Source organism: Leishmania major, chromosome 10 (assembly GCF_000002725.2).
Source record: "Leishmania major strain Friedlin complete genome, chromosome 10".
In the NCBI taxonomy this organism is placed as follows: Eukaryota; Euglenozoa; class Kinetoplastea; order Trypanosomatida; family Trypanosomatidae; genus Leishmania; species Leishmania major.
In genome coordinates this window covers 516,874-533,554 of record NC_007251.2, presented here as the reverse complement: position 1 = coordinate 533,554, position 16,681 = coordinate 516,874, and the positions used below count along the sequence as shown (strand labels likewise).

General features: G+C 55.9%; 7 protein-coding genes and 3 non-coding genes across 10 annotated transcripts; 9 read left to right on the top strand and 1 right to left on the bottom strand.

Moving 5' to 3' along the window:
• Positions 1-157: 157 nt before the first annotated feature.
• Positions 158-230, top strand: LMJF_10_TRNAASN_01. The gene has a single exon. It is a non-coding gene; the product is annotated as a tRNA-Asn (tRNA).
• Positions 231-286: 56 nt separating this feature from the next.
• Positions 287-357, top strand: LMJF_10_TRNAGLY_01. Its single transcript has one exon. It is a non-coding gene; the product is annotated as a tRNA-Gly (tRNA).
• A 42-nt stretch (positions 358-399) lies between these two features.
• On the bottom strand, positions 400-472 carry LMJF_10_TRNALYS_01. The gene has a single exon. It is a non-coding gene; the product is annotated as a tRNA-Lys (tRNA).
• Positions 473-1,070: 598 nt separating this feature from the next.
• Positions 1,071-1,808, top strand: LMJF_10_1227 (hypothetical protein; the record flags this gene model as incomplete). The annotated part of the gene is made up of 1 exon (XM_003721736.1): positions 1,071-1,808. The coding sequence occupies one exon, from the start codon at positions 1,071-1,073 to the stop codon at positions 1,806-1,808; it is 738 nt and encodes a 245-aa protein (XP_003721784.1).
• A 1,936-nt stretch (positions 1,809-3,744) lies between these two features.
• LMJF_10_1225 (conserved hypothetical protein) lies at positions 3,745-4,677 on the top strand (the record flags this gene model as incomplete). The annotated part of the gene is made up of 1 exon (XM_001681406.1): positions 3,745-4,677. One exon carries the CDS (start codon positions 3,745-3,747, stop codon positions 4,675-4,677), a length of 933 nt encoding a protein of 310 aa, XP_001681458.1.
• A 666-nt stretch (positions 4,678-5,343) lies between these two features.
• On the top strand, positions 5,344-6,264 carry LMJF_10_1220 (conserved hypothetical protein; the record flags this gene model as incomplete). The annotated part of the gene is made up of 1 exon (XM_001681405.1): positions 5,344-6,264. One exon carries the CDS (start codon positions 5,344-5,346, stop codon positions 6,262-6,264), a length of 921 nt encoding a protein of 306 aa, XP_001681457.1.
• Positions 6,265-6,444: 180 nt separating this feature from the next.
• On the top strand, positions 6,445-6,591 carry LMJF_10_1215 (hypothetical protein; the record flags this gene model as incomplete). The annotated part of the gene is made up of 1 exon (XM_003721735.1): positions 6,445-6,591. The coding sequence occupies one exon, from the start codon at positions 6,445-6,447 to the stop codon at positions 6,589-6,591; it is 147 nt and encodes a 48-aa protein (XP_003721783.1).
• Positions 6,592-7,396: 805 nt separating this feature from the next.
• Positions 7,397-9,100, top strand: LMJF_10_1210 (conserved hypothetical protein; the record flags this gene model as incomplete). The annotated part of the gene is made up of 1 exon (XM_001681404.1): positions 7,397-9,100. One exon carries the CDS (start codon positions 7,397-7,399, stop codon positions 9,098-9,100), a length of 1,704 nt encoding a protein of 567 aa, XP_001681456.1.
• A 1,642-nt stretch (positions 9,101-10,742) lies between these two features.
• Positions 10,743-13,931, top strand: LMJF_10_1200 (conserved hypothetical protein; the record flags this gene model as incomplete). Its single annotated transcript, XM_001681403.1, has 1 exon — positions 10,743-13,931. One exon carries the CDS (start codon positions 10,743-10,745, stop codon positions 13,929-13,931), a length of 3,189 nt encoding a protein of 1,062 aa, XP_001681455.1.
• Positions 13,932-15,319: 1,388 nt separating this feature from the next.
• LMJF_10_1195 (conserved hypothetical protein) lies at positions 15,320-15,889 on the top strand (the record flags this gene model as incomplete). The annotated part of the gene is made up of 1 exon (XM_001681402.1): positions 15,320-15,889. One exon carries the CDS (start codon positions 15,320-15,322, stop codon positions 15,887-15,889), a length of 570 nt encoding a protein of 189 aa, XP_001681454.1.
• Positions 15,890-16,681: the final 792 nt, after the last annotated feature.

Sequence of the window (16,681 nt, the reverse complement as noted above, 5' to 3'; positions counted from 1 at the left end):
GTCTTTCGCTGTTGCAGATGCCAAGACACGAGTCCGCGACCACTTTGTCTTGCCTTCGGAAAGCGGAATGCTATTCCACCCAACCTTGCTGAGTGGCCCCCGGGTTTGTTCTCGTAGGTGCTTGTCTCGTGTTTCGGTGGCATAGGTTTTCAACAGATCCTCCCTGGCGCAGTCGGCAGCGCGTTAGGCTGTTAACCTACAGGTCGTTGGTTCGAATCCAACGGGAGGAGTTTTTCCGGCGCGGGTCATGCTTTTGAAAGAAAAGCGTGAGGGTGTGTGTGGTCACGCGCAGTTGGTCTAGTGGTAGAATTCTCGCCTGCCACGCGGGAGGCCCGGGTTCGATTCCCGGACTGCGCAAAGTTTTTTCGCCACGAGCCCCGTTGGCTTTTTGTGAAAAAGCGCACTCCGTGGGGATCGAACCCACGACCACACGGTTAAGAGCCGTGCGCTCTACCGACTGAGCTAGGAATGCTTCGGTGGTAGCGAACCAGCGAGCGTGACTCAAAAGGGAAGGGGGACTGACACACACCTGGGGAGGGGGGATGCTTCTGGAAAGTAACGTTCTACAGTATCTACGACCGGTGAAGCATCACAGGGGATCTGCAAGGAGATGAATCGTATGGCTATGCTTTTTTCTGCATTCGAATTCGCCGAATATCTGTTTCACACTCGCGATAATGTCCATGATCTGGGTAACTCCATCTAGTCTTGCTTACCTTGCTGTTTTGATTTCGTTGAGTTTGCGGTGCATACTTCAGTTGCGAATGAACAAGGCAAGAAGAAGTCCGAAACACCCGTTGAAGTTTGACCACGTGGTGTGTCGATCGCCTTTGTGTTCTGGGAGAACAGAAAGCCTGCTCTGTGGCTCCACGCCACGGCAAATGCCAAAATACGGAGTCTGTGCATGTGTGCCTTTGTTGTGTTCATTCATTTCTATCATTTTATCCTGCGTTTTTCGGTTGTTTGCTTTCATACCTCCCTTTAAGCTTTCTCTCCGGAGAGAACACCAAAAAGCGGAAAGCTCGAAAGCTATGGAGCGGATGGTATACATTTACAGAAACCTTTTCTAGATGGTTCTCCGACACTATAGATGGCTTCCACTCGAACTTGAGCCGGATTACAAAGACGGCTACACGTGCGACCACTGTCATCACGACTTTCTTGAGGCCCCATTTTATCATGAAGAAACTACTGGTACCGACTACTGCCTCGAATGCGGCAATGCCGCCGGCTACACCCCGTTTAGCGGTCTCGTAGCCTCACTTTTATTTAGCAGTCAAGACAACGTCCTACGAGACTCGGACTCGAACTCGATCGCGTTGTTTGCATACAGGGTGGATTCGCAAAACGCTGGCATCTGTTTTGCAAACGGTTCCAATCTTGTCCTTCACCTGCAGATGAACGGCAACATTCGAGACGCCATATTTTACACTGTGAAAGAAGGTTCCATAGAGTCAAAGCTGCGTGTTTCGACGACGGACCTTTCGCGTCGTTTTTCGTGGTTGAGCAGTGGTCTTCTCAAGCACTTCGACGTTGAAGTGCAGCTGCACACACTTCCTGTAGTACCGGTTCCGTTGGATGACTTTTGTGTCTTAGCGTACGACGCAACTGACGATCTCATCGAGATACACCTTAACGAGGCGTACTCACAGCTCTTGGACGTGCGCGACGGCAAGGAAATCGTTACTAGAGCGGAAATGCCTGTGTGTGCGTTTTCCTCTCACGAAACGGTTGGGTGCTCGAAATCGGAAGTGACAGACTTGCTTCGTCTTCTCCGCACTAAAGCTGAAGCGCTGAAGAGATCATAGGCACTCTGTGGCCAGACGACCTTGTCTACTATTTTATGACTCCTTCTTCGTTGCTTTGGAGATGATGCGAGCTCAACAAAGACAATTACGTGCTTTCACTCTATTGAAGAGCGTCGCGCCGTGGGGCGTATATGGTTTTGCGTCATCGCCAAGAACTCTCAGCAGACGAAGAAAAAAAAGGCACCTTCTGTGATGGCAAAGATGCAGTGCGTTAGGCTCTATCATCCTCTGTATTTTCTTCATGACAGTTTTTTGTATATCCCTGTATTGAAGCTCGAACGGGAGCCGCAGGCATCACTGGGATTACCTGCTTAGGAAAAGGTTGCATCTCTGGTGTTTTTTTTTACATCCAATCGAGTAGCGCTCTCATCTGTCCCGCTTTTCTCTCTCTCCAGTTTCTCGTAAGCATACACCAGATAGACAGCACCTAATCAGCACAAGGAAAATGCGACGTATTCAAATCCTCACGCTTCTCTTTGCATTCTTTCTAGTTGGTCGGATTGCAAATGCAGATGTAGTTCTTCGACCATGCACAACCACACAGGATATCATCAACGCCGTTACCGATGGGAACTCGAGCCACTATCTGTTTTTTCACGACTCGCTGGACGTCAACAGCTTAAAGGCTTATAACACTCTGAGCGCTCTGAAGACGAAGCGTACGTTTATCATCGATGTTCTTGATGCTCGTGAGCCGCAGTCATCATGGCTGCGGTCAAGTTTGGAAGTTTTGTATGTGCCGATGCTCTGCTACGTTAAATGGATGCCAAATGGAAGAAAAGTACTCGATGGATACCTTTCAATGGAGTTTGGGTCGGCGTCACTGGCCCAGTTCCTTCAACGGCATTGAGATGATTTCAGGTAATGGGCCTCCTGTATTCGGAGTACTTCTCGGCTTTCTTCCCCCTTTTTTGCACCGTTTTGCGTGAGAAACAAGCTGAAATACCTCTTTTTGCAATCAGGAAAGTTACATTGGTATACGCGACAAAAAATACAATACATGCTGTTTCTTCTCGGTTTCATTCCTAGAAGAGACCCGATCATTTCTTCGCCATTCGGGCGGAAGCTGCGTGCGGCTTGCACATGTCTCCGCGTTCATGTGTTTCGGTCCAAGGGGTGGTGAATGGCTTTGAGTAGGTCGTTTGGGTGGTAACGAAAAGTATGCAACAGCTTTATCTTATGCGGTTACTATTCTTGAATCTCCGTAGGTCTCTGCAACCTCTGTGATATGGAAAAAATCAGCTTCTCTTCTCGCATCTCTTTTCACGGCGCTTCTTTCATGAAACACTGATTAATCTCCACAAAGGCCTACTCTGTTTCAAGACTGTGAGTACAGCAGTGTGATATAATACGTTAAACAATGCGAAGGTCTGCAGCTCTCCGCCGCCATCCTTATGCAATAGACCCCAAGTCATGTCGCCCGGAGAACAAGCGCCAGGCGACACCACGCCATTTCTGGATGGTCCAAATAGGACTGCAGAGCGCTCGTCAGGCGTGGCGCAAGACGCAGGACCTCTTTGCCTTTCTCTTCCCTGAGGGCTACCGTGGCGGACCTGGAAAATGAATTTTTGACCTTTCTTCGACTCTGAGCTTTTTCGCCTTGTTTGTCACCACCTTGGCGGAGTATTCAGCGATATTTATTCTCTCTGTTTTCTTTCTCAGCGTGCCATTCTGCTGTAGCGCGAGAATTCAACTCCACTTTACCCCCAGCTCGTCACCTGCCTATCGTGTGGTGCCAAGCAGCAGCAGACAAGTGCTACCACAATGCCCGCGTGGGCACCGCAGCACAGCCTCTGCCTCACACTCTACCCGTCCCCTGCCTCGCAGGTCGGGTCGCCTCACAGCCGCCCCCATGGTGCCGGGAGCCACCTGATGCATCCCCCTCGAGGTGGCCCAGGCGCCCCACACCTGCAGGCAGCGCCAGGGCGAGGTGAAGATGCATTGCAGTGGCGTCGACACTTTGCCCATGATATGGATGGGCACAAGCGTGTTCGCTGTCTCAGGCCGCTCCAACGCAACGCCATCCACCACCCCACCGCCGACATCAGCAGCCATGCATCGCTCTGACATCCCGAACCGCATGGGTGATTGTCACTGGCATCGTCAGAAGTGGCCCGGCGTTGGTAAGGTCAGGTGCCCGCTTGGCTTCGCCCCACGCAGAGTGAGGGCACTGAATCCTGACGCAACTCACGGAGTTTTCACCGGCTATCAATGTCAAGAAGCTGTGTATGGCAAAGAAATAGGCGAAGCAATCGTTTTTGATGGTGCGATGCCCGGATGTTTACTCCTGCACTGTGTTGTGGTAGCTCGGACGTATGCGCTGGCTGCGCGCGCGGTTTCGTCACTTTTGGGTGTGACGCTTCCCTTTGAGATCATGCAACCCATATCTCTCACTCCTCTCCGTCTCGTGTTCTCTGTTTTCATGGAATTCTTGACCTTAGGCTCAGTAGTGAATCACGCGAAGACAATGGTCTTTATAGATAAGCTGAAGACAATGGTGAGCCGAAGTGTCGGCTTGAGCGCGGGAAACGCTCTTACAACCTCCTCTGGAGCGGCGCCGCCTACCTTTGCGGAGGCGTGGAATCAAGCAAAGGCGATGACAAACAAACTCTTCGAGGAGCGTGAGTGGCAGTGCCCGTGCGGGCACAAGTTCCGCGCTGCCGGCGAGTGGGTTGCCTGCGCGCCGATATACTGCGAGGTACCATCTTGCCCCAACCCAAAATACTACATCGACGGGCCTGGGCGCGCCCTTCTAGAGGCAAATCCCTCAGGTGTGAAGCTGGAGGAGGTGAGCAATACAGGCGGTGGCGTCACTTCTCAGCCAGATTCCGGGAAGAAGCCCGGAGGTGTCGGCTCGCGTTTTCGATGAGTGTTGACTCGCTGAAAGTACTGAGTGAGAGCTTTGCTTTCAGTGCCTTAGCTAGACTTAAACGGAAAAGGGAAGAAAAATGACTGACCAACTGACACACGTTGCTTTCTCCCGTTCAGCAAACGGACAAACCTCACACTTTTTTTTTTCATCCTGTTTCCAACAGCAAGAAAATGAAGAGTAAGCCGTTTGTTCGATTGATGTACGTGCTACCTATGCATGCGAGTTGCAGGAATTATCCTCCGACTCTGATCAAGCTATTGCGGCTACCCTGGTAAGTGCATGCCACTGCTAGGTGGATTCTATTCATCGCGCTCATAGCTGGAAGAGATGCTGATGCCTAACTTGCTTGCTGCAGGACACTAGGCCTTTCCCGTTTTTTTTTTCTCCGCTACCCTCTCATTCCCAATCTTGGTTTGTGAACGTGCCCCACTTGGTTCTTGCTCTCTCGCTTCTTGCCACGCAGCGTCTCTGCACCGCGTTGCACTAAGCCTTAATACCCGTTTTCGAGACTTTCCCGAAACACAGTGAAAGTATACCCCTCCTGTTCTGTATGCGTTGGCGAATAGTAACAGTGTAGCAGATACCATCAGCTTCTCTTCCACACATTTCAGTCCCTTTTCTAAACGCGAAAGACACGAAGATAAGCGAAAGGTGAAAATATCAATGGCAGTCGCTTCAAAGGGCCGGATTGCCGATGTGAACCAGGAGGAGCTGACAAAGATTGGGCCAAAGATCGATGACGTTCTCTCCATCTGTTTGGCTAGCTTCGACAGCCTGCGTGATATGGCATTCAAGTTCCAGTACGAGCAAGCTGCTGAGAAGGCCGCCTACCAAAGTGGCGAGACGAAGCCCGATCCTATGACGCAACTGATGCACGTGCTGCAGCGGATGGTTGATTTGACTTTAGGTACTGCGAAAGCCGTGTACGATCAAACGCTGCTGGAGTGGCGGCGGCGCAAGGGCGAAGGGGACGCGGATTCGCCGGCCTCGCAGCTTGCCTCCTCTCAGTCCATGACGTCCCCTGAGGTGCTCCGAAACAGTAGTGTGGAGGATTTTGCGGCAGGCTCTGTGGCGTGGATTGAGCGAGGCTCTCACCTCTCTCTCCTCTCCCTCGAGGTTCTCTCCTCTGTTCTGCTTGCTCACCACTACCTCCGAAGAGATTTGCAGAAGTACATGCTAGATGTCAATGTCCTTGACTACCTCGAAAAGGTGTTTAGTATGGAACGCGATCACGAGCTCTGCTACTTTCCAGAGGGTTTCAAGACTGAGTGCATGCGCCTCATAGCAAATTTGACCCACAACAACGTCGATGTGAACGCAGCACTTGTCGAGCGCGACACGTTTCTGTTCAACATCCTGTCCGCTACTCAGATCGACGAGGAGAATCCGGGCATGGTAGAGTGGGCCGAGTTTGCTCTTCGCAACATCTGCGAATCGTCCGCTGCGGCGCGAGAAAAAATACGAAAGCTAGCTCCGCAGGGCGTCACAGATCAAAGCCGTGAGATTCTTGCCGGAAGGTGCAGCTACTCCTTCTCCAGCACCGGGAAGGTTCAACTGCACACCCAAAAGCCACCCCTGCACTAGCTGGCATGTGGCCTCTGTTGGCGGAAATACCCAGCGCTTCCCCCCTCGCTCATGACAACAAGTGAGGCGGCCCCGCCCCGGCGTGTGCTATCGTTGCCACGCCCATGTCTACTGTAATCATCGAACTTTTCCTCCCGTTTTTTCCGCTTCATTGAACAGGTAAGTGTTTTTTTTTGCGCTATGTTCGTTTTCGTAGCCTGTCGCCTTGTCTTGTTTCCTTCGTTTTTCTTCATCCCATCTTTGCTTTGTTGTTGTTGTTGGGGGCGGGGGTTGAACGATTGCGACAGGAATGAAAGAGGGAGGTCGGACCGCAAAACGGTATGGTGAGGAGGAGTCGGTGTGAACGTTCTCTCCGCCATGCGAACGACATGCCTTCACCAGGCACTTCTTCTCGCTCCCTTATTCTGTTCTTCGTCTCGTTTCAGATTTCGAGGAGCTGAGTCGTTGCAAGCATTTCGCTCTTCCTCCACCCACCCCCTTGGGTGACGGAAAGAGGGGATACGTAAGTCTACCTATCCGTGCGTCGTGATACCGGATGGGGACTTGCAAACAACAGGATTCTCACTGGTAGCTGTGCCGGCGCCAGTGGTATCGCGGCGGCGAGTGGAGGGATACCAAGTCGGTGTACTCTTCCACAGAAATAGGGAGCTCGCCAGTCAAGAAGAATTGGGAGCGTGGATCGGAGTGCGACATGCCTATGTTTTGATATCATTCTCCCTTTCATTTTGCTGTCTCTTCTTCGTCTCTCGATGGCACATTCGCCTCATTTCTTTTTGTTTTGTTTTTTTCGTTTGTGTGCGATGCAGTCGCGCATTGCTTTTCTTGGGTTTCTTCGGCTGTTTCTAAAATCATAGCTCAGAACTTTCCTGGTGAACAATCCATTGGTGCTTGTATGGCATCCCTTTCTGCGGTGTCATAGCCTTCTGATCGAGTGACTGCACTTTCGGCAAGCACCTGAGCCCAGCGGTGAAGCGCACGAATATGCGGCGCAGTCAATCTCTACCCTGACTCCCTCTTATCTTCTGTGTATTGCCTACTCTGTCTCTCCATTTGCGACATTGCACCTTAGCCTGTTTGCGCACATTATTGAATCTGCGTGCGCGTACGGCGCTCGCGGATAAGAGGGTGTTCCATGCGTGGCTCCACCAGCGCCAACGCGTTCTCGGACGCCAGTGTGCAATCCGCTGTGCTGGAGGAATGGAAGAAAAGAAGCGCCAAGCACAAGGAAGCAGCAAGCTCTCTGCGGGAAAAGGTGCGGCAGCTGAGAAGTGACGTGGAGGCTGGTCGCCGTGCTGCCCAGTGGATGCAAGAGCGCGACGCTCTCAATTGCGAGCAGGAAGCCTGCGAAGCGGCGCTGGATGCGATAGAGAAGAGCCTCGGCAATGTAGTGCCTGGCGCTGACGGTGAACGCCACCAGCTGGAACTTTCGGCGCTGAAAGTTTTACTGTCCCAGCAGTTGACGGAGGTTGGTGCCCTGCGGCACACGTCCACTGCACAGCAGCCCAAAACTAGCTCTAGTGGTGCAGCTTCGGCGGATCGGGTCGCTGAAATTCGCGAGTGGATTGCGGAGGAGCTCAGAAAGTGCGAGGCGAGCATAGAGGAACTTGCTACGCCTTCTGCGGGCTTCGAGCATCAACAAAACGCCGTCGTCGAGTGCCGTGCTGCTGCCCGGCAGGCACAGCTGACATTTGCGGCACTGTGCGACTGCTACCACCCAGCACACCAGCTGCGCGTTACCTTTGAGGCAGCGTTGAAGAGCGCGGAGGAAGATACGTTGGCCCGTATCGAGGACGCCCGCGTCCCCACGGTAGCAGCAACGCCGCAGGACGTTCTTCGGACTGTGGGGCTCATCGTGAAGATGGGCCAGAGCGCACGACAGTTTGATATCTCGGCAGCCACCATGACTGCCTTGGCAGAGCGGGTATCGGCGGTGTACCCCGGCATGCCCTCCGCCCAAGTTCACGTGGCCATTGAGGAGTCTATAGCGCTTCGGAAAGCGCGGGCGCTGTCGCAGGCTGCCGTGTCAGACTTTCAGCGAACGAACACCTCTCTTTTGTCCTCATGCGAATCTGCGTTTCTCGTTGCCCAGCAGTCGGACAAGCAGCGGCAGGAGAGGGCAGAGGCTGCACGGCAGCGCGTAGAAGCGCAAAATCGGCGGCGCGCACATCTCACAGAGGAGCGCGCCGCTTACGAGGCTGTGGTGCGACAACGTCAGAGCGTCGAGGAACGAACGCAAGCAGCAGCGGCAGCGAAGGAGAAGGCGCTGCAGGCAAAACGTGCCATCGAGTTTCAAGAGCGCCTCCGTCTTTTTGAGGCATATGAAGTGCAGCAGTTGGCGCTCCGGCAGAAGGAACGGGAACTGGCGGAGCTGCAGGCGCAGGCAATGGAGGAGGAGAAGGCAGCGCGTATGCGCCGCAACGAAGAGCGGGTTGAGTACCGACGCCAGCGGGACGAACAGCGGCAATCTGAGAAGAAGAAGCGCGAGCAAGAAGTGCTAGCGCTGCGGGCCAAGAAGCAGGATGCACTTCAGCGTTTCTTTGCGTCTGTTGATAAGCAGATCGGCGTGGAGGCCGACCCGCAGCGTTTCCTCAAAGCGACCTCCTCGAGCGCGCAAACGGAGCGGTACACGACGCTTGCACAGACCGTGATGCCGTCAATCACGGGCTTCTCCGATGAGCAGATTATGAAGGATCCGCGTGTGCGACTGTATCACGCATTACTTGCTGCCGGCCTGCACACCACCCCATACGGACGAGAGGTGGCAACCCGTGGATACCGCGTTTCCGCTGCCCAGCAGAGCAGCGAGGGAAATCCTCTGCGTCGCGAGTTCTCATAATGGGGCGGAAGGGCCGTTCGCGACTCCTGCGGCGAGGCAAAAGAAAGGAAAGAAGAGGCAGGGTCTGTTGCGTGTTCTTCACGCCACCCCCGCCCTCTCCCCGCTGCAGCATTGAGGCTGTGATGCCCAAAGCACACAACAGCTACCAAGAAGGGATGTGAAAAGAGGTCAAGCTGCGAAAGCAGTACCCCGACACCCGCACCATCAACTGACTGTTTTCGACTGCTTTACACACCAGCGTTTATCAGTGGTCATAGCCGCCACCGTTAACGCATCCACCAGCACCGCCATCCTTACACGTGAGCCACTGCGCTGCACACGAGTTGTTGTTTCTTCTCATTCTCTTCATTGCACATTGTGACTCCCAGCCGAGTCGCAGGGCATTCATTGCTGTGCAAGAGGATGCACGAAGAACAGCAGGGGGGGCCAAGAAGGCGGCTCTTTCCGTTTTAGGTAGACGAGGGACGAGGGCGCACTCACACATGTATTTCGGCACGGTGGCACTGCCGATGGCCTGCAAAGATGATTGCTGCGTTACTGCCTGGCAGAGCGGAGACTCCGTGCCTTTGGTCACATGTAAATTTCGTCTCTGTAGTTTTGCTCCTCTCGGTCGCCTTGCTTGGTCTCCGGTACGCTTGGCTTGTCGCTCTCGCACAAATCCTGCACTCTTTTTTTCTTCAGCCCCCATTCTCACTGTTTACCCGTCACTCTTACCACGGTTACTGCGCCCGTCACCTCACATCGTGACTATGCCACGCCATCCGCCTCGTGTCTTTCCTCCCCTCTCCCTTCCCCTTCCTGCCGACCCTCCCCCTCCCCACGCACACACCACCCTGCGTCACATACGTATCCCCGACTCATCTGCTCTACGTTGGTTGTCTTTGCGCACGACATGGCCATCCTGGCCAAGCTGTCTCGAAGGAAACAACATAACACTAAAAGAAAACACAGCAGCAAGCACCACACGTGATTCCATCACTCTTTGGGCCTTTTCTTCTGTTGCTATCAGAGTAGGCGGTTCACGTAGTCAAGTCATCGACTGTTGCTGTTGTTGTGTATGCCCGTACTCTGTGGGTCGGAGGTACTGCTGTGCCACCGAGCCCCCCCCCCCTCTTCTCTCTCACGGAGCACTTTTCCAGCTTCGTGACATTTTCTCACGACTCGCACCCGTCCCCTTCCCCTTTTTTTTCCCTGCAGCGGAAACTCTCGGACACGGTGACGGAAACATCGGCACTCGCATACGCGTAGAAGCAGGCATACATACCCACAAGCACACAAGCCTGTCTGTGCGAGGTGGCTGCTCTTTTCGCACGCTCTTACTCGAGGTGATCATTCCCCTTTATCTCCTCCCGCCACTCCTTCACGTTTGTGTGTGTGCTGCTGGTGGTGCTGGTAGTGGTAGTCTCAACATTCCTCCCCCTCCCTTTCCGCTCTTCCCTTTTCTATCGTGCGTGTGCACTGCTCACATGCGAACCAGAAGAAAACCACTAGAGGGACCTGTAGATGAATGACAGAGTTTAATAGAATAGACGACGTAGATGCATTCTGCCTGAAGCTCTACTCGGGAGACAAGGGGGCCACCCTGAAGGTGACTGTCGATGGATGGCGTCGCATCATCGATGAGATTGGGCTGCACCTGCTAATGGCAGTCCTGCAGCAGTCCACAAGCGCGTACTCTATAATCTTTGTGTCTCGTGCCGCATCAGAATGCTTGGAGACGCTGTTTGTGGATGCAGACGAGCTGACGCAGTTTACGCTGAGCGTGTATGAGCTGCTGTGCGTTCGGGATGCCGGGCTGAATGCGGCAGCTAAGCTGGCGTTGCGTCAACTCGTGTGCGTGGCCGTTCAGAGGGGTTATCATTACTCCCACACGTTGGCCCAGATGCCGTCAAGTGTGTGCGCATCGTGCTCCTCCTCGATTCAAGCTGGTGATCAAGGCGATCGGCTTCGCGTAGGCTGCGAGGTGCTCGCCGACCTTGTCATCACGCTGAGTGAGCGGCGTATGGCCACCTTTGCCACTGACGTGAGCATTGCGAAGTCCTTCCGCGATGACCACCTCCTCAGTGTTTTCCGATTAGCCGTTCGAGTAGTGAAGGAAGTGCAGCCGAGCTGTCGAACGGTCATGGCAGCCGGGCTTAGGCTAGCGCAGCACGTGCTAGAGTTCGACTTTGCGTGCGACACCATGCAAATAGAGGCCGAGGAGAATCCGGTGACGAGAACGTATCCAGATAGCTGGGCAGCAGACCTCCTGGACCTGCAGCTGATGGACCGGCTGTGGTTCGTGTACCGAATTCCCGACCTGGAGCCGGATGTGGCGCACACCTTGCTGGAGGTACTGACCTCGCTGGTGAGTCTGCGCAAATCGCTCTTCACCGACGTGGAGCTGCGACCGCGGTGGTACGCGATAGTCCTGCTACAGACGCACCTCGTCATGGAGCGCTTTCTGCACCTGGAGGACGAGGAGACGCTTAGCGCCTTCGCGCGACTTCTCAATCGCATGAAGCCCAACTGCGACCTCCGTGAACTCATGCAGCTGGCGGAGTTCTCGCCGTGGCTGCGGTCCCTCTGCAGCTTCACAAGGCAGTGCCTGGCCAACTGGAAGCACGCCTCGACATCACTGCTGTCCCTGCTAAGTGTGTGGGCGCGCCTCATCGAAGCCAAGTCGTACGCCACGCAGGACACGGCGGAGATGCTGCACTGTGGCTTGCAGGTAGTGGGCTGCTACCTCGAATGCCTTCACAGCCGCGTACAAATGTTCACGATGGAGCTGGCTAAGTTCATGAGCAGCGACACCGCCGCCATGCGACAGGTGAACTCCAATAGCATGCCAGTCGAGTACATGCTGGACGACGACGAGGAGGGGGTCCGACTTGAGGTCGGGTTTCTCCTGAAGGTAGTGATAGGGTGCGGCGAGGAGGGCTGGAAGATGCTCGAGGCCAACTCGGAGCGGGTAAGTCAATCCGTGCTGGCACACGTGCGCCCGAACGCTTCTGCTGTCTCGATCGACCACATCGTGCTTATGGAGGAAGCGGCGTGGTCTCTGCATCTGCTCAGCGCCGCACTGCACGCCGACGGCGCTATCGACAGCGGTGCTGTCCGCGTTCTTGCCATGCTCCTGCACAGCCTCATACTGCTTCAGCGCTTCTCCACCCATGTCGTGTTTCTCGACAGCGTCCCCGGCCCCGTTCGTGGGCATATCGCGGCGGCAACCACGCGTGTTCTCGCCGCAATCCTCTCCAAGACCGTGTCGGTGTACGTGGTGTCCAACCGTAAGACCTCTGCCTTTGTCGAGCAGCTCAGTAGCCAGCTGCGGCAGTGCGGGGAGATGGATACAGCAGGTACGTTTGGTGCCTACTTTCTGAATGTTGCCGTCCACGCGCTTTGGACAGTACTCAGTGCGACAAACATCCCCGACGAGGTGCGCGTGGCGGCGCTGCAGCTGTTGGACGAGTGGACTTCCACCTCGAGTGTGTTGCGGCTGCTCAAGGAGACGCGCTCGTACACGTATCTGATGAACCTCCACAACGAATCCATCCCAGCCCCACTGCAGCACCCGGTAGCGCTCAAGGCGCGGTACCTGTTTATTCGATGTGTGGCACAAGTGCGCTTCCTCGACGCCTCCGCGCTCACAGACTCTGTAGTGAACACCCTCATGGAGCCGGTGCTGGCGCGCATTTCACAGGCAGTGTACGGGGCTGCCACGGGCGGGTCTAGCGCGGAGAGCACTGACCGCCTGACGCTGGCGCTCTGCGACATGCGCGGCATCCTGAGCTGCACGGAACGCCGACCGTACCGAGTAGTAATGGATATGATCGAGCCTTTTCTGTATCCTGTAGCCGACGCCGTGCTACTAGAGAGCAGCTGCGGCGAGGAGACTGTAACGCAGCTCCTGGAGCTGGTGAATGAGATGGCGCTGAACAAGAACCAGCGCATCGTCTTTGGGGCACAGAGCGCGAAACCCGTGCACATATTTCGCTATGTGAGCCGGGTGGTGGTGCGCTCTGCACGGCTTGTCCATCTTATCTTGGGGGGCAGCGCAACGGGACCAAGCGCACAGACCCCGTCGCCGCCGCTGGTGGAGTGGGGGTGGAAGGTGATGCGACTGGGTCTCTTGGCAGCTTACCACGTTTTGCAGGGAGGGTGGTGCAACTTGGGGGTGCTGCAGCTCTACGAGGACACGGCGCTCACGAACCTGCTGTCTAGTGTGTGGGGCCTGCTGTGCAGGTTGCCTGTACATGAGTACATGGTGCGCTCAAAGGTGTGCACGGCTGTGATCAAGGTAGTGAATGTGCTGGCCGCGCGTTTCTTCCACGACTTCTGGGCGAAGCAGCCGCCGCCGGAGGTGTTCACTGTCGTTGGCTTTGTGGAGTCGCTTGCCTTCCCGGCCAGCATCAACGCCGTCGAAGCCGCACAGCAGAGTGACGCGCTGCAGGCGATGGACCGCCTCGTGAACTGCTGTTGGGTGCGCACTGCGTATCCGATAGAGGATTTGCAGCAGGCGGCCGTCATGAAGTCAACGCTGCTGCGGGCGGATGCGATGGTTTTTCACCGTCTTGTCACATGCGCGCTCGAGCGCTCCGTAGCGGTTGACAACCACGGAATGAGGAAGTTGCTGCTTCCTCTGTTCTACGTGGAGGGCAGCGCTGTGGGCGAAGTGGCGCAGTACTTCTGCTCCCGTGCCACGACACCGGCCGCCGCGCATGCGTTGCAGGTACAGTTCTCAGATATTCAGCGCCACGTCACTGGAAACGGCGACATCACCAGCAAGACAGTGGATGAGCTTGCAAACGCCCTGCACACACTCATGAGCACGCTGAAGGAATCGCTCTAGCGCGGAGCTGGGAAGCGTGCGAGAGAAGGGCGGTGAGTGGCCCTCTTACGCAAGGGTCGTGCTGGGCATCTTGTGCAAAGGTGGCCATGGCAGAGGCGGTACGGGGGAGGGGCCGATGATGCCCAACGGGTCATCCGCCTCCCCTGTCTCTCTCCCTCTCTCCACGGCCTTGCATGCTGAGAGATACGGTGCTCACACAGTAGCACACAGAGAGGGAGAGACAGACACACGCGCGAGCAGAGACAGAGGATCCTCTTGGTGTGGAAGGATGACGCCCTCCCCTCCCCTTCCTCATCCTCCTTCGGCCTCTCCACCATTTTATACGTGCAGTTAATCCACGACACAAAAAGGAGAAAGCAAAACTGCGACTCAGCGAAAGCACCTTCCCCCCCCCTCCCCCCCAAGCCCGTCCCCTCTACGTGGTAGAGGAAGGGATTACGACGGTGTCGGAGTGCAGAGAGGCGTGTGGCTCTCTCGATTTCCACACCTGTGTGTGCGAGTGTCTTTGAGTGTTTGAGGTCAGAGATGAGAGGACGAGGACGAGCTGGAAATGCTAACTCAAGGAGGAACAGCAAGCATAGCGCAGCGGTCCACAGCCACGAGCTGCGGTGCCTTTCTGCTCAGTGGCAAGACGCAAGCGGCTGACAGAGATGAACGGGTGTGTGGACCATTGTCCCGTGTGTCTGTGGTGCGAATCCTCTTCGCGAGCAGCTCCTCTCCTTCTCCACCTCCTTGCCCTCTTCCCCCTTCACCTCTTGGCTTTGCAAGCGGCATATCCACGCCTGTACCGCTCCCTCCCTGCTCTCTGTACCTATCCCCTGCATGTGTCCCCCACCCCCCCACCCCACCTATTCGCGCGTGATTAGCCTTCTTGTGTCCATGCAGCGGTGAGGAAGAGCGGCACGGAAGAAAGAGACCGCAACTTGCCGCTGACATGCGCCATCTGCAGCGGCACCGCGGCACTGTCCCGCCGCGCGCAACAACAAAAACCTTTCCACGTGATCGCTCTCCCTAGGCTCTTTCCCTTTGCGGTCTTCGGGAGACCTGCCGGACGCACAAGCATTGCTGTTCCTTGCACTCACCTTCCCTGCCCCGACACTGTATCGCTCTCCCTCTCTCCCCCACCTCTGTAGAGTGGTGCGCGATCCAATTCGTGGCGTGTGAAGGGCCGAGAGGTAGGCAAAGGACATTTGTGCGACCGCTCGTCTCTTGTCTCATCTCTTCCCCCTCCCCCCTCTACCGCTCTCTTATCCTTCTGTTGCTTGTGTCGACGTTGGCACCTTGCGAGACAACGCACAAACAAGCACAGGCAGGCATCAATCGAAGCCCCTCCTCCTCCTCCCGCGTAAGACCGGCGCGCACGGAGAGCCCAAGGGAGATTACGTAATATGCTGCGAGGTCACGGTAGACTAGGGGCGCGTTTTCTGCGCCGGCCGTGTGGCGCCGCCGCGGCTGCCGTCGTGTACCCTGCAACCTCCGGGACCGTGGCAGAAATGGCCATGACGAGCAGTAACGCGTGCACGTACGTGCGCTCCTTCTCCACTGCGACGCCGCTGTGCCTCGCACGGCGCCTCGCTGGCAACCATCGACGGCAGCGCAGTCGTGAGCCGACCAAGGGCGACTGGCTGTGCCAGTGTGGTGAAGTCAACTACCAATCCAAGCGTGAGTGCTACAAGTGTGGTGCCCCCGCCCCTCCCCTCCCCCCTGGCGTTCGCCGCCCGAGTCTGCCGGGTGAGGATCCGCATGATTGGGCCTGTCCGTGTGGGCAGATGAACTTTAGAGGCGCCGTTGTGTGCCACAAGTGTCAGCAGCCAAAGCCCGTGCCGCCGCCGCTGCCCGGAAAGGAGACGACACTGTGGACGTGCCCAAACTGCAAAGGTGTCAACCGCAACAACCGCAAGTTTTGCTTCAAGTGCTCGGCAGCGTCGCCATTAGTGGAGTTTAAGCCGCAGCAGTAGCGCGATCCGGCGGCTGGAGTGTTGTCGCCGCTCTCGCCTGCCTAGCTGTGCGACTTCTTCGGTGGTGCCACTGCAGCTGTAGAAGCCGATGCGTGAGATGAGCATGCAGCAGAACCAGTCGCGACAGTAGCGCATATGAGCCTTTTTCTTCCCTCTCCCGAGGGTGTCGTCATCATTCGACAGAGCCCACGTAGCCAATTAGAGATGAGAGAACGGCAGCGGCGGCGCTCCGCTGCTGCCCCCGCCCACTGCCCACTTCCTCCTCCATTGCTGTGCTATCGTTTTTCCGCCTGAGACACACACATGCACACACACACACACACACACACACACACACACATACGCTCATGCACGCATGCGGGCCCTCCCCCACGTCTTCATACACACATCCACCCAAGCGCAGAATGATACACGCGTGAGGCGTGCGGGTCGGTGTAGACTCACGCAGTACAGTAAACGGAAAGGAAAACGAGAAGCAAAGAAAAGTGAACGCGCAGCAGATTTGCACACGCCGTGCCGTTCACCGTCCGCTGCACATCCGGCTGGGGAGATGCGCCTGAGTGTTGTATCGTAGGGAAGGGGGCGGAGCAAGAGGAAGACGGTGGGGCTCCACAACTGGTGGGAGTTTCTTTTCAAGTGAAGGCCGTCCTTTGCGTCGCAATCACGTTGCGCGCACCTGCCTCCCCTTCTTCCTTTTCCAGGCCCTCTTCTCCTTCCCTCAGCAACAGCAGCATCTCATCCTGGCTCACTCCCTCTCCCTGTATGCCACGAGTGTCTCCCTGCGATTAAACT